The 25,967-nt window shown below is 44.3% G+C and overlaps 1 protein-coding gene and 1 long non-coding RNA gene across 5 annotated transcripts in view; both read left to right on the top strand.

Moving 5' to 3' along the window:
- Egfr (epidermal growth factor receptor) overlaps positions 1-14,329 on the top strand; it is a 219,036-nt gene extending 204,707 nt beyond the window's left edge. For 3 of the 4 annotated variants that reach the window (XM_077700137.1, XM_077700136.1, XM_077700138.1), the window contains 8 exons: positions 2,065-2,128; positions 2,236-2,327; positions 2,514-2,589; positions 3,610-3,756; positions 4,281-4,564; positions 5,874-6,078; positions 8,784-8,963; positions 11,317-14,329. In XM_077700137.1, coding sequence (XP_077556263.1) covers positions 2,065-2,128; positions 2,236-2,327; positions 2,514-2,589; positions 3,610-3,756; positions 4,281-4,564; positions 5,874-6,078; positions 8,784-8,963; positions 11,317-11,681 — 1,413 coding nt within the window. In that variant the 3' untranslated portion in view covers positions 11,682-14,329. The remainder of the gene's footprint in view (positions 1-2,064; positions 2,129-2,235; positions 2,328-2,513; positions 2,590-3,609; positions 3,757-4,280; positions 4,565-5,873; positions 6,079-8,783; positions 8,964-11,316) is intronic. The other variant, XM_077700139.1, reaches the window with a different exon arrangement.
- Positions 14,330-20,375: 6,046 nt separating this feature from the next.
- On the top strand, positions 20,376-23,364 carry LOC144167734 (uncharacterized). Its single transcript, XR_013322104.1, has 3 exons — positions 20,376-20,602; positions 22,175-22,270; positions 22,925-23,364. It is a non-coding gene; the product is annotated as an uncharacterized LOC144167734 (long non-coding RNA).
- Positions 23,365-25,967: the final 2,603 nt, after the last annotated feature.

Below are 25,967 nucleotides of genomic sequence, written 5' to 3' on the forward strand. Positions count from 1 at the left end.
TCTGTCACGAGAAAAAGGGCGTTGCTCTGCATGCCGTAACTTCCCATTTTGAGGTTTAGGACGTTAGGCCTGTTACATCTTGGGGTTTAACACCTCAAACCGGCACCCACTCAAAAAGTTTCTCACTGAACGCCAAGCAGCTGGCACCGATTCGCACCGTACACCCCAAACCCGAACGTTAAGCCTATGGAGTGCACACCTGAGAGTTGCTGTGGGTATTCTAGAAAAGGGGTGCATACCTTTAGAAAAGCACATACTTGCTGTGTGGGAATGGCCAACGAAAGAATCCATCATGAGAAAGTTTCGCGTTCAAACATCGTCGTCGTTAAATGGAGGGGTGCATTTTTTTGTGTGTGTGTGTGTGTGTGTGTGCTTGTCTTTAGCAGTCAGCACAGTCTAACACAGTCTAAACAGTCAGCACAGTCTAACATTGACAAATACCAACTAGCGTCGCTGAGGCAGATATTTGGGAGACACCATTTTAGTTAGAGCGGATTTTAGTTCTCCTTATCAAGGAACATTTGGGACAGTTTCGAAGGGAAGAAGGCAATTTTGTGCCTTTTTGGCTGCCATCGGGACCTAAGCAGAATGCCTGAGATCTGTACATGTGCCCAAAATTGTCTTTGATCAAGAACTGGAGTCTAAGTTGGCTACTGCATTAGGTCCACTCAGCATTGCTTGTTTGCTTCAAACCCTCAACATGGAACTGCAGCTTTCAAGAGACACTGACATATCACTGCTCTTGGAATAGAAATGCTAATGCTATCCAAAACTGTAAGTATACCTGGCACCCACATCAGCATATAGTGTGCGTTTTCAGTGCTAAATTTAGTCTTATCGTGCCAAAAGTATCTACTGTATTTACTCGCGAAATGAACCCACTTTTTTTTCTAGAAAATTCGGAATGAATTTGGGGGGAGGGTTCATTATGCGGGAAAAAATTGCAAGAGTTTTTAAAAGTTGAAATTTCGTACAATAAAGTTGCTAAGAGAAGCGCTGTTAGAGCCTTACCATTTTCGTAAAAACACGTAGGTAATTATGTAATCAAATTTCTTTTTTATTCCCAACATGCTAGTCATATGGAGCTGTCCTCCTCACTGAAGTTGCTTGCGGCTTCACATTTGTTGTCGGCCCACAGCGCACCGTGCTGTCAAAGCACTCCAAAATATCTTTTCCGACACCAGGAAACTTCCCTTCTTCGGGCCCACGAAACACACGGCGATCCCTATTCACTGCCCAAAAACCTTTGGTTTTCACCCGTAGCATACGCGCACTGGGTCAAGACTGAAGTACCGCCCAGCATCGCGGAGCTTCCATGTGCATCAGCGCATGCTCCACCACCTTCAGTTTAAAACCAGCTGTGTAGCTCATGTACTGGCCCATCATATGGAACGCACCAGGACCACAAAAAAAGGTTGCAACACAGCTGAACAACAGAACCATGGAGCGTAATGGCGACGTCGCAGAATAGCAAGAGGGGAAAAGTGCAGAGTACGTTTAGTGCATTGTTCGCATGCCACCAAAACCAGTCGGAACAGGAAAGCAAACTCTATGCATCAAAGAGCAGAAAAAGAGTGCGGTGTACGTATTGTGCTTTTTGCGCACACCGCAATGTTTCTATGGCACAAGGTTTGTTTTGCATTCAGCAGGTGGCACTCCGCAAGCGCGCAATTTTTAATGAGCCACGGTATTAGCGCTCACATCTCTGGCTACTGTTGAGATTTCTTTTTGTTTGAATGCGTTTTTAGTATTTCTGCCGTACGGTAGTGGGATATCAAGTTACTGCGATCGTCTACGGTATCGGCAACCATGCTTAGATAAAAAAATATTCCCGCTGCATTTTTTATTCAATGTGTCAAAAAAGAAACAAGAAGAAAAGTGGGGGGAGGGTTCATTACGCGAGTAAATGTTGCAAAGCATACTCAATGACCTGCTACTTTCGGGGTCAACTTGCATGAAGGTGGTTTTTATGTATCATGTGCATGTTACGAGCATACTTTACAAGTGACTTATGCGTGCAAATTGTCCTGTATTTGAAGTTGAGATGTTCATTCTGTCCTTTAGGGCATGGCTTACTTGGAGGAGAAGCGCATGGTTCACCGGGATCTTGCCCTCAGAAATGTTCTGTGTAAGTTTTACCTGCCTTTTGTATTTTACTTTTTGAGAAAAACTGTGCCTTGCTTTTGGTCCTGTGAGGGCAGGCAATGATGGGCGACTTCCTTTTCTTCATTTCAGTGCAAACACCCGGCTGTGTAAAGATCACCGACTTTGGCCTGGCCAAGCTGCTCGACAACAACGAGTTTGAGTACAAGGCAGCTGGGGGAAAGGTGTGTTTAGTTCCCACTTCCCTTTCCCATTTTCCTCTGAAATTGTCACTATCACTGATAGAACAAGAGGCTGTCTAAAACTCGTTATTTTCTTGGTCCAGTAAAGTTCTCTGTCACATCACTTGCTATGATTGAAAAAGATTGCACTAACAATCATTGTGATTACCCATATTTTGTTTATTTCAGATGCCCATCAAATGGCTAGCCTTGGAGTGTATACAACACCGCATCTTCACGCATAAAAGTGACGTGTGGGCATTCGGTGAGTACTGTTTTTTCCCCCCCTTTTTCTTCTTTCTTTTTTCATTTGTGTGTGTGTGCATGTACCCTTGTTTTTACTCTCTCACAAGGACATTTTATCCACGCTTTGTTGTTCTGCCGTCAATCTTGAATAGCCATGGAATGCCCAATGGGTCGTTAGTTACGTTGGTTTGGTTGTCTATGAACCCATTCTTATGGTAAATACATTGTAGCACTGTTGTATTTTGGCCTGTGACTTTCCTGTGGTAGACCCAGTATTGTATTTTGGCTATTTCTCCATAGTGTCCACATCGCCAACATTCCTGCTTCTTCAAAAAATGCACGTGTGAGATATAAGTGTTAAAAAAGCAGCATAGTAAAGGTAAATACCTAGGATTAACAAACAGGCCTTTTAAATAGTCACTGAGCACTTTTTGTGGAGGATATGAAGCCATGTGGGAGCTCTGTCAGTGTGGCTGAAGGCATTCGTTGCTGTGAGTTACCTTTTCGTTGAACATCCAAAAGTACTAATTGACAGAATTTGGAGTGGTCTTTATTGCCTCAGTTGAAGCATGTGGCTAATGAAACCATTTATCTGGAAAGTTAATCATCAAACCTTACTTATCAGTTGATCACTTTTGATGACCCTGAGAGAATGTCCCAATAGTCAGCGAAAACCGCACATGCATATCTGCTGCTCATTTTTAGATGCATGAAGAACAAAGGAAATTGTTGTACATAGTAGTAAAGAAATATAAAAGCACTTATTTGTGCACCTGAAAATTTCTTTCAATTGATAGTGTGACCAGCGTTGCTAATTATGAAAGGCAACATTTACACCGCTTTTATTTTAATGCATCATATATGTCACTGGTTTAATTCAAGCCGTATAAAAATGAGTAAATGTAAATTGCATACATTGTAGCTAACTAACTTTCATTATAATTGGTTAATTAGTGGACATTGATAGCTGCTGCTTTAATTATATTGCTTTTGACACTGCTCTTTTCCCTCTCTCTCTCTCTCTCTGTCTCTCTGTCAGGTGTGACTGTGTGGGAGCTGCTGACCTATGGCATGCGGCCTTACGAGAATGTGTCGGCACGAGACGTGCCTGATCTGCTTGAGAAAGGAGAACGGCTCAATCAGCCCTCCATCTGCACCATCGATGTCTACATGATCATGATCAAATGTGAGCGATACAACAACCTCACTATCCTAGAACATCACGCACCTTCCCTCGCCAGTATTCACCTACAATTGTCCGGGTTATTTTCCTGTAGCTTTTGAAAAAGAGCTTTGGTTTGCAAGATGAATGCTAATACACACCTTGTTTTCTTTGCTAATGAATGTAGCTACCTTTCCGATTGGATGCATTGTGATTTCAGGGCAATAAAGGATCACATTTAAGTGAATCAATGTCATTAGCGTATGATATTTATTATAAGAAAGCAAGACGATTGAAAGCTTACATCAGAAATCTCTGTTGTCTGGCAGAGCTATTGTTGTACTTTCGTGTACTTTAGTTTTTCTTTCTTTCCTTTTTTTTGTCCTGAAATCCAGGCATTTCAGTGGATTCGGATGTCTTTCTCTGTGTGTGTGTGTGTGTGTGTGTGTGTGTGTGTGCGCGTGTGCGTGTGCGTGTGCGTGTGCGTGTGGGTGTGTGCGCGCGCACATCTGTCTGGCAATCCGTGACTGGCAATCCGTGACTGGCAGGCTGGATGCTGGACGCCGGCTCGCGGCCCTCCTTCAAGGAGCTGTCGGAGGAGTTTGCCAAGATGGCGCGCGACCCCGGCCGGTACCTGGTGGTGCCCGGGGACAAGCTGATGCGGTTGCCCAGCTACACGCCGCAGGACGAGAAGGAGCTCATCCGCAACCTGAGCATGCCCATGGAGGGCTCCGAGGTCATCATGGACGCCGAGGAGTACCTCCAGCCCCGCGCACAGCCCACCGCACTGCCGGGGGCCGCCGACCAGGTGCCGCCGCCCACCCCGATCAAGGTAACCTCACCCCCAGTTTCTCGGGGGTGGGCAGACCCTTCCATCGGAGGGAGCAATAGGGGTAAGGGTGGTGCTCCCACCAGGGTGGAAGAAGGGAATTTCTTGTGGTATAATGAGCGGTTTGGCTTCTGCAAAACTGAGGATTTACAAATTCTCCTAATTGTGCATAACTAGGGTTGTTCGTTTTGTTTTACACCCCAAACATGTTTCAGAAGAATAGGGTGAGACCCGATTTCTCCCTGAATTGGCCTTTTTAAATTAGCAACTCGAACTATTTTCAATCAGTACTTGCTGGAAGCAGGCCCCACAAACCAAGCTTTCGAACTCATTGAGTATTGGCATGATTTTACCGCTTGCTACCCCTTGCTGGCAAATACTGACATTGTTGGGTCTAGCCAACAGAAGCTGTAATGTCGAGAGGACTTTCTCCCAGCTGAGATACGTTCAACGATTGTTCAGGTCACGAATGTAGACTGACATGTTGCACAAACAGATGATAATGCATGTAAACAAGGATCAGTGGAAAATTGATCACCAGCTTCTTGCGAGTTTGAATTTTTGAAGTTATCAGTGCTTTTTACTGTAATACTTCTGATTATTATCCAAAATATAAAAAAAAATCACCCAACTTTCGAGAATATTTGCTTGAGAACCCTCTTTAGTAGTTTGAAACCAACACTAATTTAACGTGTTTGGGTTAAGAAGCACTTTGATAAAACAAACTGAGTGCATTACATAGTACAAGGCCAACTGGGGTAAAGAGTGGCAAACCGAGAAACAAATTAGAATTAGAGAAACAAACTGAGAAACATATTGGGATAAATCTGCAGATTTATCCCAAAAAACCCTGAATTTGGGAATGGTTTTATAAAAAAAAACGATTTATTCCCGGTTATGAGTTTGTAAAATAGCACGAGATTTTTACCCCGATTTAGAAAAAAAATCTAAATCCCGAAAACAAACAACCCTATGTATAACCTGAACTGCAGGCACAGATTCATTATATCATAGATTGTCGTGCATGGGCAGAAAAAGTATGCGAGGACAGTAGGACTGAAACAGCAGCATTGAAGCTAATGATACAATATATAGTGTCATAGATTTAATGAAACCTTTAGAAAATCAATTACAGCTGAGGTTTTACTTCTGGTGGTATACCATGCATCAAGACTGCATTTGCCCTTTAAGGGCAGCTATTTGGTTTCTTGGCAATTGGAAATGATCTAAACCAAGTGAACTAAATCTTGCATAATTCTTTTTTTTACGCTACTTGTGGCTGACTTTTGTGCTGCTGCTCGTTCGTGTGCAGAAATTCATGGACGACCGGGGGTTCGAGGAGGATCCAAATGTCTGCGGTGCCTCCAACCCGGTGGAGTTTTTCCCGCCAAACATGGTTCCGCACCCCGACATGAACGGGGGCTGCCACATCAACGGTATGAACCCCCGAGGCCGAGAGAACAGCGTCAACCAGCGCTACTGCTCTGACCCACTAAAGCTCCTGGGAAAAGACGCCGGTGCGTCTGCCCACACTCCCTGCTTGTCCTGGGACCCCCCTGCTTTTGCTTGCCTGCATAAATACTCACTGTGCTGCAACATTGCTACATAGAAAGCGGTCGAGGTGCACCTATTCTCAGTTTCACCCCCAAATTTCACCAGATGAGAAAACATTTATTTACTGATCTCTCTGATATCTCTTATCATGGTATCAAGTTTAATTTTATTGTAGATGCTAGTAATTTTGTTATTAACTCATCACACGACGTTCAACTATCACAGTGACTTGACCCTTTGTAGTTTGTGGTCTAAGAACATCCATTAACAATGTACCTTATGCACACAGGCACATACCATACTTACCCGATTCTAACGCGCACCCAATTTTCCAGACAAAAAAACCGAAAAAACTTGCACCTCCGATTGTAATGCAAACGGAACTTTGTGGGCAAGAAAATCAAATGCGAGAATTTCCCAAAGTAATCGCGGTCATCTCACTCCTCGTCGCTCTTCGAGAGCTCCTTATCACTTTCTGCTGACCACAACATCTCGTCCTCGATGCCGTCAAGCGCTTTTGCGATGCCACACTTCAATGCCACGTTCAACCATGCCACGATGCCACGTTCAACCATGTTCGATGGGATCGTGGCTCGCACCTCGCACACCCATCCCGCAAGCTTCTCCAGAGGTGCACGCTTCAGCCAACGGCTCGTTGTGAACGCGTGGGAGCCGCTCGTAAGACGTGGAAGCTGTGCACCTTCGTTGCCGCTGCTGCCATTGCTGTTATCAAACGCACAAGTGGAACAATTTGACGATTCATGAAAACGTCGATAGAAAAACCTAGGCGCCTAGGCTTCCTGCGTCTGAAAAATCGTTGCTAAAAGCTTTGGGGCCATCTTGAGATGGCGATGGCGATGGGTGGGATGAAAATTTCAGCTGTTTCGACAGTTTCGGTTTTGTATCCGATTCTAACGTGCATGCGATTTTTCGGCCTATTTTTACGGAAAAAAAGTGCGCGTTAGAATCGGGTAAGTACGGTACATACAAATAGAGTTACAGGAAAACACCTGTTCTATTGAATACGTAGTATCAACTGAAAGTGACTAACAGTAGCAGCTACAGTTGCAGTTGCGATTTGCCTAGAGGAAAGTGATGTCTCATCTCTGCTGGCTGCATCCATTGTCTGCAGATTGGAGACAGATTTTCTTCCGAATATCGTCAGATTCGATGTGGTATAATGGGTTACCAAATTGGTTCCTGTCAGGCGTGGTTTTAGTCCCATAGAAACACTCCTACCTGCTTGTGGAATATAGTTTAACAAGGCATGAGCGCTTTCTAATCTCGACCTCTGCTTGTTCTGCATGGTGCTTGCCTCCTGCATGAAAGTGGCTATGGAGTAAAGCCGAGTGTGCAGTGAATATAGCAAATGTTTATTGGCTTTCATACATGGCCTTCATATGTGAGAGCCTGCTGCCAAACCCGTATCTTTAGGATGATCAGCAACACTCAGCTTGGAAATTCTCACTACTGAAGCATGGTGTGCTTTGTTATCGTGCTTACCAAAGTTCATAACCCTGGAATTTCCTTTTTTTAGTGTTTATTATAATTGTTATTTGGCTTGTCCTCCTGTTGAGTTGGGTATACAGCTACTGACCTTGGCAGGCAAGACGCGCGCGCTTGCATTTAACATGACCGCGCGCTCGCGACTAAGATAGGATGACTAGGCTTCAAGACCAAACACGCAAACATGACTTTTGCTCTTGGCTATGAAGAATGGTTGAAGGAAAACGGCAAGGACAGCTGCTCACAACGCATACATGACGGCACCGTGCCAGCAGCGGAGCACATTCATGCAATTTCAACTGGATACGGATTGGCTGTAGCTCTGGGGCTGCGCCTTGGCGAAGCGGGCCTGTGCCTCGTGTAAAGACGGCCAGCCACATCGTTATCACCATCAAGCAAGGGCTTGCGCCTGAGTTATTTTTTGTTTTGTTTTGGGTGGCGGTGTGGTCGCAACGCGCATGTTTTCGGTGAAACTAAGCGTCCTGAATGTATAAAAAGTTACAGATAGCTGGCGCTATGCTTATTTTATTGTAAAATAATTGTTCAAACCCAGCCCAAATCATCAAAAATTTCGCTGAAGCGAAAGCAAGCCTGACAAATGGTTCGTTGTGGCGAGGACTTTGTTGCATTGACTTCTATGGCTAGCTGACGGGGAATTGGAAATATTTCGTTGAAGCGGAAATTTCGTTGAAGCGGCGTTCGTTATAGCGGGCTTCGACTGTATATGATACAATTTCTACTTTTACCTTGCGAATCATCGTTAGCTAGATTGCACCGATTCCAGCTCTACTGGTGTTGTGAGGCACAATGCCTGCTGCAGTATCCCAGTGGCTAAGGCGTTGTGCTGCTGAGCCCAAGGATGCGGGTTTGATTCCTGGCCGTGCGACCATTTTTCTGATGGAGGGGAAAAGCAAAAACACCCATGTGTTTGAGTGTTTGAGATTTTGGCGCACGTTAAAGATCCCCAGGTGGTCAAACTAATCCGAAGCCCTCCACAACGGCGCGTCTCATAACTTGTGTAGTTTTGGCATGTAAAAAAAGGGGGGGGGGGGGGGGGATTAGAGGCACAATGTAAATGTTGGTTTGGTTTGCTATGAAATGAACGGATATTCTGCCATGATGTCCCGCGCTTAACACGGCCGTCCCACTCTGTTTTTTACAGAGGAGGGCGATGATGACGCGTTTGCACACAATGCGGCGACGCTCCCCAAGGGAGTCAAGCCAAGTGACATGCGCCTTTCCCTGCCGGTCGATGAGGATGACTACCTGATGCCCTCACCACGGTCCAAGGGCCTGTCGACGACTTACATGGACCTCATTGGTGACAGTCGCTACTCAAACGGTCAGTGCCCTTCATGAGTATGGATGATGACCGCAGATGATAATAAACTTCACTACTGGCTAGTCACCAAGTGCAGAGTTTATCAGGCCTCTGTTCTGTCTTTCTGTTCTTGTTGCACATAATTTATACCTCTGTCCCTTTGCTTGAACTACCGTAGTTACTCGAATCAAACGCACCCTCGATTCTAACGCACACCTGATTTTGGCGATCGGAAAAAAAGAAAAAAAGAGCAAAAGTTCCCTGCGCAGGACAAACGCCGTTTATGGATGCAAGAACTTTATGTATTACTGGGCTAGGTGGCTCTCATCACACTCTAGCTGCAACATACCCCATAATAAACCACCAGTGGGGGCCGCCCCTGCAGATTCAAGTAACGAAAACTCTGAAAAATATTTTTAAGAATGTTCAGCGGGAGGCTGTCGCAGAGCGACAATCCCTCTGTAGAACAGGGTGCACTGCATGGTTCTACGTGGGTTTTCACTGCCAACTTTTACACTCGTAAGAAGCATTGCACAAGAAGCACTGGCAAGGCCCTGTGGAGACCTTTGCCCCTTGCTGATAACATGCTAGTGCCCACACCATCCACCCGGAGGATACACATGTGTGCATCCTTTTTTTGTGCATGCGTGAGTGTGTTCTCCTGATTCTGCGTGAAGACATAAACCTCTTTTGTTTGGATTTTATTTTTCAATTTGGCATTGCTGCGGTCTTTGCAATCTTTGACGCTTAGCCGGCACAACTGCGATTACGGTTGCCTTGCTAAGCCAATAATGCGTGATAAGTAACCACTAGCGCTGTTTTCGCTGGTACTCAATTCTAATGTGCATGTGATTTCGGAGCGTGTTTTTCGGAAAAAAAGGCGCGCATTAGAATCGAGTAAATACGGTAAATAGTTTTGTGTCCAGTGTTTTTATGCACTCATAGGAAAATTTCGGAATTATGTGTGGTTTGGATTAGAAGTAGTTTGTGCGTGCTAGCAGGTATGTGCTGAATATATGTATAAAATCTTTATTCAGTAACAGGTGGTGCAGCTACATGAGAAAATTTATATGAAAATTCAACACATCGTAAATATTTGACCATATAATTTTGTTCTTTCAACAGCTTGCTTGGAAGCTGTGGGTACTTATAATAACTCCAGAAAAAAAATTAAGGTTTGTAATGTTGAAATTGAAATGACAAATGCACCCCTTTCATTAGCTTTCATGAAGTTGATGATTTATACATAAAGCAATCTTTTATGAACTCTGTGCAGTGATTTATTCTTTTTATGCAAAAAAAATTGAATGACAGCTTGCATTCCCAATGTTGCATAAAATAATTCACCTTTTCCACGCTGTTTAGCATTTCCATAGTAATTATTGTGATAATGTTAATAGGAGTGCCACTCTATGGCCTTCCGTTGCCCTCCAAAAGTTCATATCATGTCATGGACAGTTGGAGGGAGTAACATACAAAATATAGAGGCGGGAAGAGGAATTGGTAACATCTGTTTTGTTCTCTCTGCTTCTTTGCTATAGAGTTGTCCCCTCCCTATATTCTACATCGATTGCAGCAGCAAGCAAGGTTACTGGGTGGATTTTTCGTATAAATTCTCCTGCATTTTAAGAAGTTTGACCTTTACAAACGAATGTTCTGTCTTTATTACCAACTTTAAGGTATGGCTTGGTACAATTTTTGTGCACAAAATGCCTTTGGCGGAATGTGTCTTCAAAGTTTTGAACATGCTTATGGACACGCATACATGTAACAACATTTACTAAGCAGGAAATTGTCAGTACTTCAGTCAGGTACACTGCCATCATGAAGGCATTGCCAACTTCACAGAATGGCTGCGAGGTTTTATAAACAAGTTTTATAAGTTATTCAGGTGAAGAAGTAGCAGCTGATTTCTTCTGGTTTGTAGGTTAGGTCATGACTTATTTGCAAATGCTAGAATAGACTAGCAGATGCAGTTGGAACAGCTTCTATTTTCTTGTGAGATGACTGGTGGCTTTGACAGACTCATCTGTGCAATTATGATGATAATGGTTGTGTAGATGATGCTTTGCACTCACCTGGAGGGCATTGGTTTAGCCTTTAATTTAGTCAAGCAACTTCTAATTCTGCGATTTGCACGGTTGGTGTGACAATGCTCGAAAGGACATGCTCATTTGCTTTCCACCAACTTGTTGGTTGTTTGTCACTGGCTTTCTAGGTTGAGCTATCAGTGTCACTTCTCAATGCAGTTAATACTATTACACTTCGCAACTCACTGAATGTGGGCAACTTTTATCCTTCAGTTTATTTTTCACCCAAGTTTGCCCAAGTGGACTGTCTCTCGCTGACGCCGGTGCCCTTTTTAAACTTGCAGGTGTCGATGGCATGGACCCTCGCCTGCAAGGCTACGGTGGCTTTGTGGTGCCGGACTTTGTGCCTCCCAACGGCCAGCCACCCCTGCAGGGCGTGGACAACATTGAGTACCACCTGATGAACCGCAATGGGCCCGCGCACCCGGTGTCAATGCACATGCCCCGTGACCCCGGTCCTCAGTACGTCAACACCTGTCCCCTGGGCTCTCCCGCCGGGGTGCCGCCACAGCCAGGGGTCGTGGCCACCCGCAAGCAGAACAGCTCCGACGAAGACACCGATGACCACGAGTATTACAACGACTACGACCGGCTCAAGCGGGAACTGCAGCCGCTCAACCACCGCAGCCGGAGTGAGACGACGGTCTAGCGAAGTCAGCTCGTGACGTGTTGTGATGGATGTAGCACCGATCGTCGATTCGCGTAGGTGGACCTTGGCAGACTGTCTTGCCTACTCGCCAGTGCGAGCAAACATTGTCAAGTCAAGCTTTCTGATGATGCAGCTCGGACCAACGATGCAGTTGTGTGGACCAAAGCAGCGCAGGGTGTGTGGGAAGGAGGCGTAAAGACGAGCCTTTTCAATGCAACTTCCTCATTCGATCATTTGTTGCGATTTATTCGAAGTAAGGGAGCCTGACCAGAATGTTGGTGATTGTGCCCGGTGCTTGCGGTACAAGAATACATTTACAAAACACAAATTCACTGCGTCTCTTGGCCGAAAAGTTTACGCTTTTAAGCGGCACAGAACACTGTAGCCAGTTATCATACATTCTTTCTCAAATACCATGAAGGTAGTGGAAAGAGATATTTACATCCCAGTAAATAGAATCTGTAACTGGCCGGGGCTGAAAATGCGAGAGAAAATAATCGCGAAAAAAGAATGATTACGAGCCCCTTGCTGCAGTCAGAGGACTCTAGGGAAGACGAAGCCACCTGCTGAAGCAGAGCAAGAACTATTCTGTGCGTTTCTGCAGCACACCTGTCAGCGAAACACGCAACCGTCTTCATGCCAAGCATTCGAAACATGCAACAGTCTTCATGCAAAGCATTGAGTGATCTCAATAGTGTCTCCTGATGAAGTGCAGCAGTTGACCATCGGCTCAAGAAGACTGTGCTGAAATAAGTGCTGCATTTGCCCAAAAGCTGAGTCTGACTGACCCACTCGCGCTCTGGCTGCCTGAACCCACCCTGCGAAAGTGTCGGAGATGAATGCGTGTTGCGAGTAGCTGACCTGGTCAGAACTCTGGAGAAAGGACAAAGTGGTTGCCATCGTCGGACCAACTATCTATCGCTGCCCAGGACTTGGGTGGGAACGTTTTTCCACGTGCTATTTATTTTTGTCGAACGCGGGAGACTGTGCCAGAGCGAAGCCAAGTGTTCTTCATTGAGAAGTGTGCATTCTTCTAAAGAAGGTCGCGTAATTCTCACAATGTTGGATGAATGTACATAGTATACATAACTGGTTCTTGTTCTCTTTTAATGTGTCCTTTCGAAGTGCACGTGTTTTGTACGTGAAGTATGCCTAGAAGAACATTGCCACTTTTTCTCTTGTTCCTGTCGACTTGCCGCAGTGTTCTACTAAGGTGCAAAACTTGCCCGCTAGCTGCCAACCTTGAAATTATGCCGCAATGTCTTCCTCGTTCCTTCCATTTTACTGCACTTGCAGCTCGCGATGTCTTTCCAGTGCCTGATGACATCAGTGGATGCATGTAATGCATAAGCTTTCAGTATTACAACTCATCCGAGTGCCATAAGACATTCTATATCATTTCGCTAACTCGTGTAACTGTAAAATTGGTGAACTTTTTACTCTAGTTTGTTCCTGTGAGCATGGCTTGAGCGAGGCATATGCATAGTGCTAAGGTTCTGTGCATCATTCCTGGTCTCTGCATGCAGCAGAAGTGTGCAGCCCTAAATTTTTTGCGAGGTTCTTTGCTCAGAGTTTTCAAGCGTAGCAGGGTTTTCGGGTCGTCTTCTTCCTTCGCCTGTTATGAGCATATCTGGTGATGGTAACTCAAGTGGTGGGGAAGCCTACTTGAATCACTCCCGTGGTTGTGAACATCTTGTGAAGTGTGCATTCCAAACGGTTGGATGCAAAGGGTTACTCATTTTTCTACTTTTTAATCATGCAAGACTTGATTGTGGTGCCTTGTGCAAATTTGATACTATGATCGCGTTCAAGTTTATTTTTAAACGCATATTTTTGCAAATCCTGTTTTAATATGCTGTACCGAATGTGCCTAAAGAGGGTTGTGCTTTGTGATTCTTATGAGCTAACAAGCGCTCTTACTTATTTGAAACAAACCTGATAGGCTGAGTGCCAGTAGGAAAAGCTGAGTTGGAAATAACAGCAGTCTTGATCGAGCAAAATCATCACATTTGGTTTACTTAGAAATGACACAGCTGATGCCTCATTTTGGTGGAATCATCGTTGCACGTGAGAAATTTTCTTGTATCACAAATTTCAAAATTCATTATATTGAGGTTTGACTGCAGAAGCAGTGAAGATTTTTTAACTAAATTGTAAGTCGTGTCAGTAACATAATGTAATGCTTCTGGTCTTTTCTCTCTCTCTCTCTCTCTCTCTCTCTTTTTTTTTTTTTAGTCATCTAGACTGAGTTTAGCTTAGGGTGCAGGTCTCAAATTGACTTGTGATTGCTTTCAAAGCGATTGTTTTGCCAAAATGCCACAATATTTACCTGTATATACGTATCTTTAAAACTTTTCTACCAGTTTCAAGAAGGCTCTGTCCATTAAACTCACCTCATCAGGCTCAGCTTGGCTGTGTGTATGAGCATGTTGTGTATGTAGTGTACAAAGTGTTTTACTCCTGCCTGTCGGCACTACAGGCATTGCATTTTTTCATGTTATATATATATAGCCTTGTGTAGTGCACTCAATGCCAGGTGCATTTTATGACAGCTCGACATGTCACTCCCTTCAGAATAGGGAGCTAAAATTTTTAGAGACGAGAGATGTAATGCTATATGGAACTTTAATAAAACTACTGGTCCATAAGGTGGCATGTCTCTTTGTTGTCTTTTCTCTGTCTTTAATTGGTTGAAACTGTGTTTCCTCTTATTATGCAGTGCTGTGATCAGAAAAGAAAGGAAGAGTAAAACTGTACAATATTTCAGTGTATCGAACAAAAAAAAAAACTGGTTCAGTTCGGGCTTGCTGGACTTTGTTTCAATCTCGTTCCAATTTCGGTACGATTCGAACCAGTTCAAAGCTTTCGACCAGTTCGTAAACCAGTTTTCCAAGTGGAATTATTAGCCAAGTGCGAAAAAAAAAGGGGTTCAAAGCAACCATAAAAGCAAAACACAAGCTTGCATTCAAATAATTGTTTTAGCTCAATAAAAGTGATGCAATTGTTATGCAACTTAGAACAATTAAGCTAGGTATTGGACAAAACCGATGAAGTAGTGTTGATTCACCAGCCACTTCTGGCCAAGCCCTTGCATTGTAAGAGACTACTGATACAACTTGTGGCCTCCTACCAATATCCCTGCCAAGAAACATGACTGTGTGATTTAGTGGTGCCTGTAGTTCTGTATGATTGGACCATTTGAATGCTAACAGTAGTTAATACCCTGGTAACTGTTTTAAGTGCGGAGCACTTTAGGGGCTCGCCTTGTCATCGTAGCTCGCTGTAATGCTCGATGTCAAGCGACTGCCGGAATCGGGCGGCGCAGCAAGATAATGGACCCAAGTAGAGCCTGGAGTTCTGTCATAGGGCGTCCCGCAGAGTCTTTGAAAACCAAGCGGTTTAAATAACCGTTCAAAACTCGTGAAACGCTGGCGCTTGTCATACATCTCCCCGTTGTTCAGCGCGAAAAAAAACTGCAGCTACATTTGACACAAAATACATGTAATTAAGCGGCAGCACCCACGCTCATTTAGTTCGGAACGCTCGTTGGGTTGGTTTTTGCAATAGTAAGTAAAAAAAAAGTGGCAGTGCAACGCCGGCACGTGCGGAAGGAAAAGCAAGCACCAAAAGAACAAATCCTGCTGGCGCTGTTTCAAGGAGCCACGAAGACAAAATACGGGTTTGTTTTATTCGAAAGATTTCGTATTTTATAGTGTCCCCAGCGCTTGTCTGGATGCAAACGATGTTTTATTCACTGAGAAATTAATCAGTTTACGTTAAAATTTTGATTTTCCCGATAAATTGTGTGTTTTCGTGGTCTGCAATGACATCACGAGAACCTACTGCTCTGCAGCCAATTGGAAAGCCTTGTTTGCCGTTAGCGAACCTAGATGGTGCCACCATACCGTGGCAAGCCGTTTTCTGCCTATGGTTTGTTTTTGACCGTATTTGAACCTGGCTTGTTTTTGTTCAGGGAGAAAATAATAATTTCGTGAAACAGAGTGCTTGCTCGACAAATATGGTCAAGACACCATTGCTTGTGTCAATCGGCCAGTGTCGTCTAAAACTACCCCAAAGCCCTGCAGTCCTGTGCAGCTAAACCAAGCATAGTTCGCGCAGTACCAACGGCAGTATGCATCGGTACTTCTATACTTACGGGGGCTTTCATAACTTCCACTCTTGGTCCCACCATTCTTACTGCTTTAAAAAGAATGTGGCCTAAATTTAAGCGCAAATAGCTCGTTCGGCAAGCTTATAAGCTCTGCCTAATTTGCGTTTGCTTTTTCCGGCCTCCACCAATTGCAGAGCTGGCTGGTATGACATCATAGGTTCCGTTGTGGGAAATGAGCGAGTGGGTCGCATGGCCTTTCCCTTTTTTTCGATTTATACAGCTTATTTGAGAGAATTCTACGTTAAAAGTGCCGTCAGTATGATATTAACGAAGCAATATTTTGAATGAACCAAATTTGTGTTTTGTCTTCATGCCTTTTTTCAGGCAGGGGGCGCGCGAGCACTGCGGAGGTGGGAAATTTGAATTGCACTGGGTGGCAGCAGCGAGCAGATAGTGGTGCTACAGCCCATTACGGTGAATTACTGCTCTGCACTTCCGCCAGCTTTCACGTTGAGTAAAACGGCTTTAATTTTATTATTCCCCTCTACTACATCACTGCTGACAATGTGTAGCATAAAAATTGGACTTTTTTCGATGTTCCTCATCTTTTTTTTAGGTATAAATCCACAAGGCTAGAATGGAGTTAACCAAGTTGTGAAATGACAGCTCTTTTAAGTAACAAGTGTTGCATTTTGTCTTCATGGTCGCTTTAACACCCCACGCCAAGCATTTAAGAGGATTCAGCAAAGCAATAGCTCCCACAAGGGTCTGTGGGGACTTTGACACCCGTGGTATCGAGCTGTTTTATACATCTACCACGAGGGACTGCTGCCTGCATCGTTATGCCGTGAAAAATTTACAAAAATTTACAAAAAATCTTTCCAATAAAGCTCATAGTCACATGGAGACGTACACATGCACACACACTCACGTACAAGCAGGGCACTCACACCGCTGGTGACTAGCAGCTTTTTCGGGGAGTTTATTTTCCCGTAGCGTACATCAAGGAATGACCCGCATTATGTTGCAGTATGAATGCGGCTACTGTAGGCCTGGCTTCTTTCACATGAGGCCGCCAAGCTCTAATTAAACCACATGAATGTAGAGTAGAAAGAGCCCATCTAGAGTGCTCGGCTACATCAGAATGCTTGGTACGCAAATTGTGGTTGATGCAAATGTAGTGTGAACCCCGCTGATTTTCGTGAAACAGTGCTGTCTTGCACGTGAACCTGGAGAGTTCAGAATGCATTTTAAAGTTTTAATGCATTGTTTAACAACACACACCAAGTGCATAAAATCGCTTGTCAACTTCTACAGCTCAGGAAGTCTACTGAACTGTACCATTTTTGCGTCACCAAATTTGTCTCAAAGCAAATATCCAAAGCCAATCAGTCTTCATTTAAAGTGTATCTAACCAATGGGCCACCATTTACTCTAGCTACCTCTCAAGTACAGCCCGCTACTGATCACTTTATATTTTTTTGTTTCCTTTTGTTTAAATCGTAATCTCCTGTACAAAATAGCCCATAATGCTGGACACTAAAGCATTAAAATTAAACCTGCATACCAGCTTGTCACCGCCGTACGTTAGCAGAAGCCATGTTTAAATACTAGCGTTGTACTATTTTATCAGTTGTGGGAGAAAAAATCTTCCAGCAGCTGCATGAATGCTTAGCTACCTATAGATCTCATTGTTTGGTTGCCCAGGATAATTTGTTCACAGTCGTGTGCTGCAGGGCCAAAACCAAAACCAAAATTTTGATTGAAGTAGGCTGCAGTGAGCCACTGACTCACTGCGGTAATGCTCTGATAAGGCATTTCAAAATAGCTATGACTGATGCCCGCGTAACTTTATATAAGTCTTCATTCTGCCTGACCCCTGCCATCGTGCCTTTTGCTGCAGTCGGGAATCTAATTACAGATTATGCAATTACAAACTATAAAGGTAATTTGGCACTCGAAGCAGAAGATGGAACTCTTTTGGGGAGAAGCTCCTTAATTTGTCGACAGCAGTGCACCCACAGTGGAACACGTCACAGTGCCAGCAGAGTGGTGAGATGGGCGAGTCATTAAAAATCCATTGCCAAAATCAAAGCAGTGCTGAAGCAAATAAAACAGCAGGAAAGGCAGAAAAGGATGAGCGCTAGGCAAGAGGGATGGTTCCAGGCCGGCCTGCCTTTCTTCATGTGTCATCTACTTTAGCTTTGTTTTTTCTTCGAAGACGAAATATGTAGTGACAGCAAGATTGGGGGATGCAGTTTCTTGTATAAGAAGGAAGTGTGTACCATATGCGTACAGTTATCTGTGCATATTTATTACCATTATTCAGCGTCATTAAAACAGCATGAACTTGTCTGCTGTACATGTCCCGACAATCATACCAAGCAGGGATGACTTGTTCTGTTGCTGTGATGAGTTTGATGACACGTTTGTGTGAAAGGCATGATAAAGAAAGGGATCCTTAGTACAAAATTTACATATTGGTTTCAAGTTTACTCGATGGCTTAAGGCAGCAAAAAAGAGCAGAAATAATTTGTGCATGGACTTTAGGTGAAAAAAATTGAAAACTACATGCACAGCTTTTTCTTTCTTTCTTTCTTTCCCCTGGGACCACACACAAAAAATATTGGTGAATTTGGTGCACTTAAGTGTTCCGTATATGTATTGCAGGGTTCAGAATAAGTGAGATCACCTAAGGAGCTTAACATAAGGCTAAATCTCGACACAAAGATGTTTTCATTTGTCACGTCCACCCGAAGAATGTCCGCTGAGGGCAGCAATTAAACCCATGTCCTTGTCGTTGGCAGGCAACACCTTAGCCATTGAGAAAGCCCTGCGGGTTCACTTGTCAAGTGTTTGCAATTTCTACGTATGCGACCTTTTGAAGTGAACTATAGATTGCAACAAGTAGGCAAGTAGGCACTTTGAGAGTTTGGCCCTTCCCCGTTTTGAAGTACAGACATTTTGTGACCTGATTTCCCCGGTACAGTCGCAGCGAGGAAGGGAAAAGTCGATGTTTTATTTTTCCGTCCAGCTGCTGAGAGCATGAGATTTATATTGCTCAGCTTTGTACCCTGGTTGGACATCCAGCAGCAAAACACCATTGCAATATATATTGGCAAACATCCCTATGTTGTGACCACGAACATATCGCTGATATTGTTGTGATTGACCTGAAGTAGGAAAGTGTGTGGGAGATCACAAAGTGGATGATATTAGAAAGAAAGAAGAACCGAATGGCAATGACCACGCACTATTAACAACAGATGGTTGAACAGTTTCATTAAGTGGGAAACATAACTAATATTGCTTTTTAGGTTCAGTTTCAGTTCAGCATGCTCAAAAAGGAACGGTTCAAGCCTGTGCTCAATCTCGGAAAAAATAACGGTTCGGTCCCAGTTTTTGATTCAATTTCAGTCACACACACACACGCACGTGCCCCGCTAATATGACCAGAGTTCAAATGAACAATTTTCTGGTACTGCCAACTCTACTGCTTACACGAAAAACTGGCCCATCAACTGCAGATACCGAGAACTGGCCCATTTATTCAACGAACTGAGCCTTTAGAAACTACCAGCATTTGTTCATTTCCCTTCCCCCCCTCACCCCTTTCTTACATCGTGACCCTCCCTTTCATGCAAAAGTACTGCTAATGGATGTGAAAATGGCAAGGGAGAATGGCCCGACCTTCCGCGGCAAGTTATGGTGATGAAAAATGCCATAATTCGCCTTACCTTCCGCGGCGAGGTCTTTCCTTCGGCGGTGTTAAGATTCAGCGTGCCGCCACCCTGTGCGCGCGTGCTACAAGTATTTTGGTGTACTGAGGGGAAGTTATTGCGGTATTGCGGTAAAGCCCGGCCTCCTCAAATAAGTTACGACACGCAGAAGCTTGCCGAGCGCCTGCGCGTTCGACGTCGGTGACCCATGCCAGCGGCGGCGATGGAGCCCATAGGTGACCGGTAAAAATCGCAGAGGCTCATGGGTACATTTTTTTTGTAGAGAGTTTTAGCATACCGGGTACCGTCCGCTAACGCTACAGCGGCGGGTAGCGGGGCCCGACTAAAAAGGTGAAAATTCGTTCCGGGGGGGGGGGGGGGGGGGGGTAGTGATCAGTGGCGTAGCCAGGGGGGGGGCTGACCGGGCTTCAGCCCCCCCCGAAATTTTTCCGGCCGTCGCCGGTCTGCCTGTATGCCTGGTACGTCGCCTGCGAACAAAGCTGCATATCCTTTGAAAGTGCCACTAGTAGAAGCATTCACGACTCAATGTCTTCCCTACACTCTAATCCTTGTAACCCATAATGTAACTTCTAAACAGAAGTAACCTATAAAATAAAGGTTACAATGCATCCATTTTGATGTTTTCTTTATCCCAGTTCATTCTAAGGGTTACAAGCGTGAAGTTAAAAGCGGTTTATAGGTTACATTAATGATTTATAGGTTACATTAACAAAATCTCACATGTAACCTTTACGTTGTAACCTATAAAACGCCCTGTAACCTATAAGAGATGCTCGTCGCGCCTTCTCTCCAGGCGGCCGTTGATTTCTCCGTTGCATGACGGGATATAGAGAAATGGCGGCGCCCGCAAGCCCGGTGGCCGCGTTTTCGCGCCACTCGAGCCTTTTTACCGCTGTGATACCCCTACGATGAAGCGAGGATTGCTGTTACAAGACTTATTTGTCGGCGTGAGTCGCGGAGGCTGCGGCGAGCCCATTTGTGACTGGCAGCGCTACACGGCCCGTTCTTCTGCGACGAGCATCAACTTCGCATGTTGTACCAATGCCCCGGCGCCAGTGAAAGCGAACTCGGTGAGTATGTAACGGTTTCCGTGTTTTCATTGGATGTATCTTTTCGCTGGGGGCTTTTCAGTTTGAAATTGCAGCATTCGAGAGGCATTTTAGTTACCTGACTGGTTGCTTCGCTGTATGTTTTCTATTGTCCGCGACGGCAATTGAATGAAATCACGGGCTTGCGTTCGTTGCATCAGACTAGAGCGGACGATCGGGAAAGCGCGTACATTATAACAGATAACGGCGCTCGTGACCTGCTTTCTGCTCTTTTTGCGCGCCTTCGTCATGTGTTGAGCGTTTTGTTTACGCTGTTGGCTGCATCGGGCGCACTTGACGAGTTATTGGCCCATGTAATTGTCAGGTAGCTCTCTTTGAATAATTGAATTTTTTCCCATTAACGTCTTATATTATCGCGCTATTCTCTGGGTATTATCATTTTGTTTCAGCCGTCGGGAAATGTTCATTTTTTTCGCTGCATATATTCGGAATGGTGTCTAGTTTATTGGTCTTGTAGTAATATATCCGGATAAACACAAGGTGTGTGCTGCAGAAAAGTAGTACACTAAATGCTGCCCGAAATTTCTAAACTCACTTTTGTCAAGCACAAGCCTCTCTTTTTTTGTGAAAGTTTGCCCTACCGCACAATAAAAAGTTTTCATATGTACAACACTCTTCATTTTTGTCATTCTTTTCTATGAGTGGGTAAATTTGGTGTTAGTCATTTTGATATAGCGGGCCATTTTCACCATGTTAAGTGGGTTTATTATTCTCATTCGCACAAATCAGTCGTTTATTTATTCGCGCGGTATTGCAGGGCAAATGGTTGTCTCGCGTGATCCTAGTGTAGTGCAGTAAAGCGACTATACAGAATGGTGGTATGTATGAGCCAGCATGCAGGCTGCTTGATTGTTGTTGTTTTTTGATGATACAGAAATTGTGGCGAATTACACAGAGACAGGTGCAGGTGTAAAAATGGGTGCTGCACCCTCATTGGTTCCTGGCTGTTCGAAAAGTGTGGTTGCATCTGGCTACCTATGCTATGACTTATCAGCACTACTGTTTTTCTGGCAGTCAGTGTTCCTTGAGCTGACAACCAGGACTCCCCTGCGTATGACACAAGTTGAAATGAAGTCTGATTTCAGTGGAAACAACGGTATGAAAATGCAATAACTAAAACACATTCATTCAAATATTCTTTGTAAAGATGGCACCCAGGCCTGCACAGACAAAAGTATGATTCACTTGTAAAAATGCGAGGCCTTTCTTCAAGTGTTATGATGTTATATTTCGTATCATATTTTGCCTCATGTTTAGTGACTCTATCAGTCCGTTACTACATGAACGTTATGAATTCACATAACGATTTCCTCAGCATGGAGCTTTGTAGTTTTTCAGCAACTCTAGCTATTCTATAAGATGCGTGGTTTTCCAGAACCAACAAGAACTCTTTTCGAAAAGAGCTCTTTAAGAAAGCTCCAGTTGTGAGTGCTTGTGCGATGTTCTTTTCTTCGTCTTCTTCTTTCATTATGAATGTATACCAACTGCCCAGCTCTAAAGCCTAATACATTTTAACCCAAATAACTCTTCCAGTCATTACAGGTACAGACCTCCTGGGAATGCCACTTGAAGATTGGTGCAAGTTCTAGATGTATCCTCTCCCACAACACATCTGGACGAAGAAAAAATGTAAGTTGGCGATTCCTTTTTACTGATAGCCGAGGAAGAAACCACCGATAAGAACACTTTACTGAAATGAAAAACGTTTCGGCTTCCACGTGGGATCCTTGTTCAAAATGAAACTGCCAGTACAAGGGGGGGGGGGGGGAGGCAGATGTTTAAGTACAGCCAAAAATGTGACGCAGACGGCGTCAGCATCGTGAAAGCACGTTTCCTGGGTATAGTGCGACGTTCGCTCTGTTGCGTGTACTAGTGATTCCACATGAAGGCGCGGAAATGTTTTTGCTTTCTCTTTTGCAAATGTATGTCAGTTTACCTCGTAGCCCAAAGTTTCTGCCTGTTCTGGGTGAGCATGCACAAACGTTTCGGGGATAAACTGGAACACGGCACGATTAAAAATCGGGAAGGTTGGCCGGTATGGCTATAGTGGCTTCGTGTTCTGAACAATGCGGCCAAATTACTCTGTGTAACGATTACTGAAATGATGTGAAATTATTTGAAAGGCCGTAAATCACTCCTTCTCTGGTGTGGCCTTTCATTTCATTCTCTGGTCTCCGTCTTCATTATCGTGTAATATATTTTTCGTACTTCACATGCCTGTGGTTTGGTGTGAGGGGCTTATGGTTGCACTGGATTTTGTTCTTTTTCTGAAATTTTCTCTAGATGGCTCTTCAAGGTGGGGAAATCCAAGTGACGGCCCCTCACATATATACCTCCATCTGCGGCAGCAGGGAACAAGTTATTCGGATGACCTCGAGAAATCTTCAGCGTGCCCTGATTTTGTGCCTTGTGAACTACATAAATTGCGAAGCTTATCTCTGAATTTTTACAAGTGCCTTTTTACATGCAGGAAATTATATATCCCATTTAAAGTTTGTCCAAAAGACAGATTGAAATCGGCCTAGAAACTTGTTAGTGCTTCATAAAAAACGATAACGTGGCGTGGGAATCACAACTCAGGTGGAACTGTAAAGAGGAACCTGTAAAGAGGAGTAAAGATGGATTCGCAAAGACGAGTGAATTCCAAGTGTAATATTAGACTGAGTGAAACGGAGAATGTAGGGAACATAGCCATAAACACTGCTTTGTATGAAACAGTGAATTTGTAACAAATGTTCTTTCTACTTTCCCACATTCTGCGTTTTTTCTGGGGAGAACCATGACAATAACGCTGTACTGGGAAAGTGCACCTCTGAGAAGCATCTTATAAATGTAGCTAAAACTCGAATTCGTCTGAAATTGTTCAATGGCAGTATCCAAATAATTCGAAATACATTGCATAAATCCGTGCAAATATTGAGGTAAAGAATCTGTATATTTGGCCATGTTTGTGAAGCTGTTCACGCAACATTTATTAAATAGGTTTAATAAAGATATATGAATAAACCAAATTTTAGCTGGAAGTCTAAAGCATTATAGGAAACACCAATTCGCCCAGGAATCCGCACTCGTCTAATACTCATTAAGGAACGATAATAAGATTGGGGTGGTTCGCAGCTTTGCTTTTTAATAAATAGCCCACAGGTGTTTCATAATAATAAATGTGAATGTTCAAAACTACTGATGCCAAACTTCTGGAAATGTGCTCCTGTTAAATGCGCAAATATGTGTGCATGTACTGCAATTCTCTTTTGATAATCATGGCCTAAGTTGTCAGACAAGAATTTTTGGCTTAAGGCTATGTTATCATAACTTTGGCGTCTTTTTGAAGTATGCTATCAAGTGCACGTTTCCACTAAAGCTTGGTTTCACTAAAGCCTAATGTTGTTTAACTAAAGCTCAAATTCATGCCCGCAATTTACCAAAAGTCCTATCATGCATGTTTGATACGGGTTTCTTAAACGGCACAAACCTGATGCAAACATCAAATTTAGTTATGCCTGTTTATAAGACTTAAGCGTTGCCAATACTCACGAAGATTTTTGGGTGACAACCTGGGTAACGATTATCGAACAGGTAATGCAATGCATATATATTAAGAGAACATTTTCAAGCTTTTTGGCACCGCAATTTTAGGAATTATAAAAGTAACTTCTTTTTAGCCCCAGCCGTGTGGCCGGCAGTTTTTCAAGGGACGAAGAAAAGACACCCGACGCAAAAGTTTAGACAGCGCAATGGACAGCATGGTCGCACATATCGTCTTCTACTAACGCGATGTTTGTTTACCACGCGGGAAAGGCGCCTTCGGGGTGTCGCCAAAGCGGCGCCGGCGAAAGCGCGCCTGGCGCGCACGATGACAGCTTCCAGGTGTGTGGCCTTGGACGGCGGTAGATGTAACTTATATAAAGGTATACATGCTGAAAGCTGAAAAGTAACCCATAACTGAGTAACCCTTACGTGTATACGTATATAAAGGTTACGAAAATATAGGTTACATTTGTACCTTATAAATTATAGGTTACAAAAATTCGAAAATGTATACCTCTATTAAGGGTTACCGAGCTTAGAGTGTACGCAAGGGTGTTTACACAAAACCACGGCCGGACTCGACTCTTTTTCCGCGCTGCGGAAAGGGAGTCGAGTCCGGCCGTGACAAAATGAAGCCCCTGAAGGGTGCGAACCGCTGAGGGATGATTGCGGAGGGGGGCAGCCCTGAAAGCCACGGCGCCTTCAGGTAAGCTCAGCGCACGGGACGACACAGGCATGCGTTGTGTCCCTTTGTGCGAGACATGTGGCAACACAGAGAATAATAGGCCGGCTGAGTACTTCTCAGCAGAGGAGATTGACTCGGCCGGGGAAGCAAGGATTGGTCCGCACTAACTCGCGGGAAAAAAAAAAGAGGGACCGCCGGTCATTGATGGTTTAAGACTGGTACGATGCAGGCCCGTAAGGGAACAGACGATCTTTGTATGTTAAGCAGAACAACGTGCACGCGGCGGTGGCTGACCACGGCCGCTCCATCTCCTAGAAAAGGGGAGATCAAGCGGCCGTGGGCACGTGCACATTCAAGACTCGTGCAAGGTAACTGAAGAATGCGATGGGGCTACGTAATGGATGAAACATGCAGTTTAGCTGGATGAATGTCGTGCGCGGGCAAAGGGCCTTTGCGAATGAGACACACAGCAAGGTACGCCCCTCTTCCTCGCGTCAGCCCTTCATTCTTCCTTTTTCACGTTTCTGCGAGCCCGGGAGGGTTTTGTTGGAGTGGGCTCAGATGTTGCGACAATCAATTTCACCCCTGCGATTAGGCAGCTTTGTTCGGAAGTATTCTCCCCTAACCTAGGAAACTGGAGAACAGCGGTTCGACAAAAAAGGCGCGCTGCAGCTCCCCGAGCCAGTCCCAGACTTTATCCTAAATGTGAAGGCACCGCGGTCACCAGCCCTGCCACAGGCAGACGGCGTCGCGAGAGTAACAACGATCAGGTGGCCATATTCTACCTCCATCACAACTAAAGCCCCTCCATTGTGTCCACGGCCGCTTTTTCTCTGGACGGCGGCTGCCCAGAGCAGTGTATATTAAGGGCCTGAAACACAACGGCAATATGTCGCGAGGATAGAAGCGCCCCTGGTTTTGAGAAGCTCATGTTCCAAGTGCCAACACCCAAAAGAGGCCTCGAATTGTAAGTCATTTCCTTCCAGTGATTAATCCTTCCATGATCACTGATGTCTTTTGACGATGGAGGTTGCATTGTACGTTAAGTTGTGCAGTGCAGATCAGTTATGCATTCTCTGATATTTAAATAATAATTTCTTTATATTTATACGA

This window comes from Haemaphysalis longicornis, unplaced genomic scaffold (assembly GCF_048455015.1).
Source record: "Haemaphysalis longicornis isolate Haplotype H1 unplaced genomic scaffold, Haemaphysalis longicornis Haplotype H1 scaffold_2, whole genome shotgun sequence".
In the NCBI taxonomy this organism is placed as follows: Eukaryota; Metazoa; Arthropoda; class Arachnida; order Ixodida; family Ixodidae; genus Haemaphysalis; species Haemaphysalis longicornis.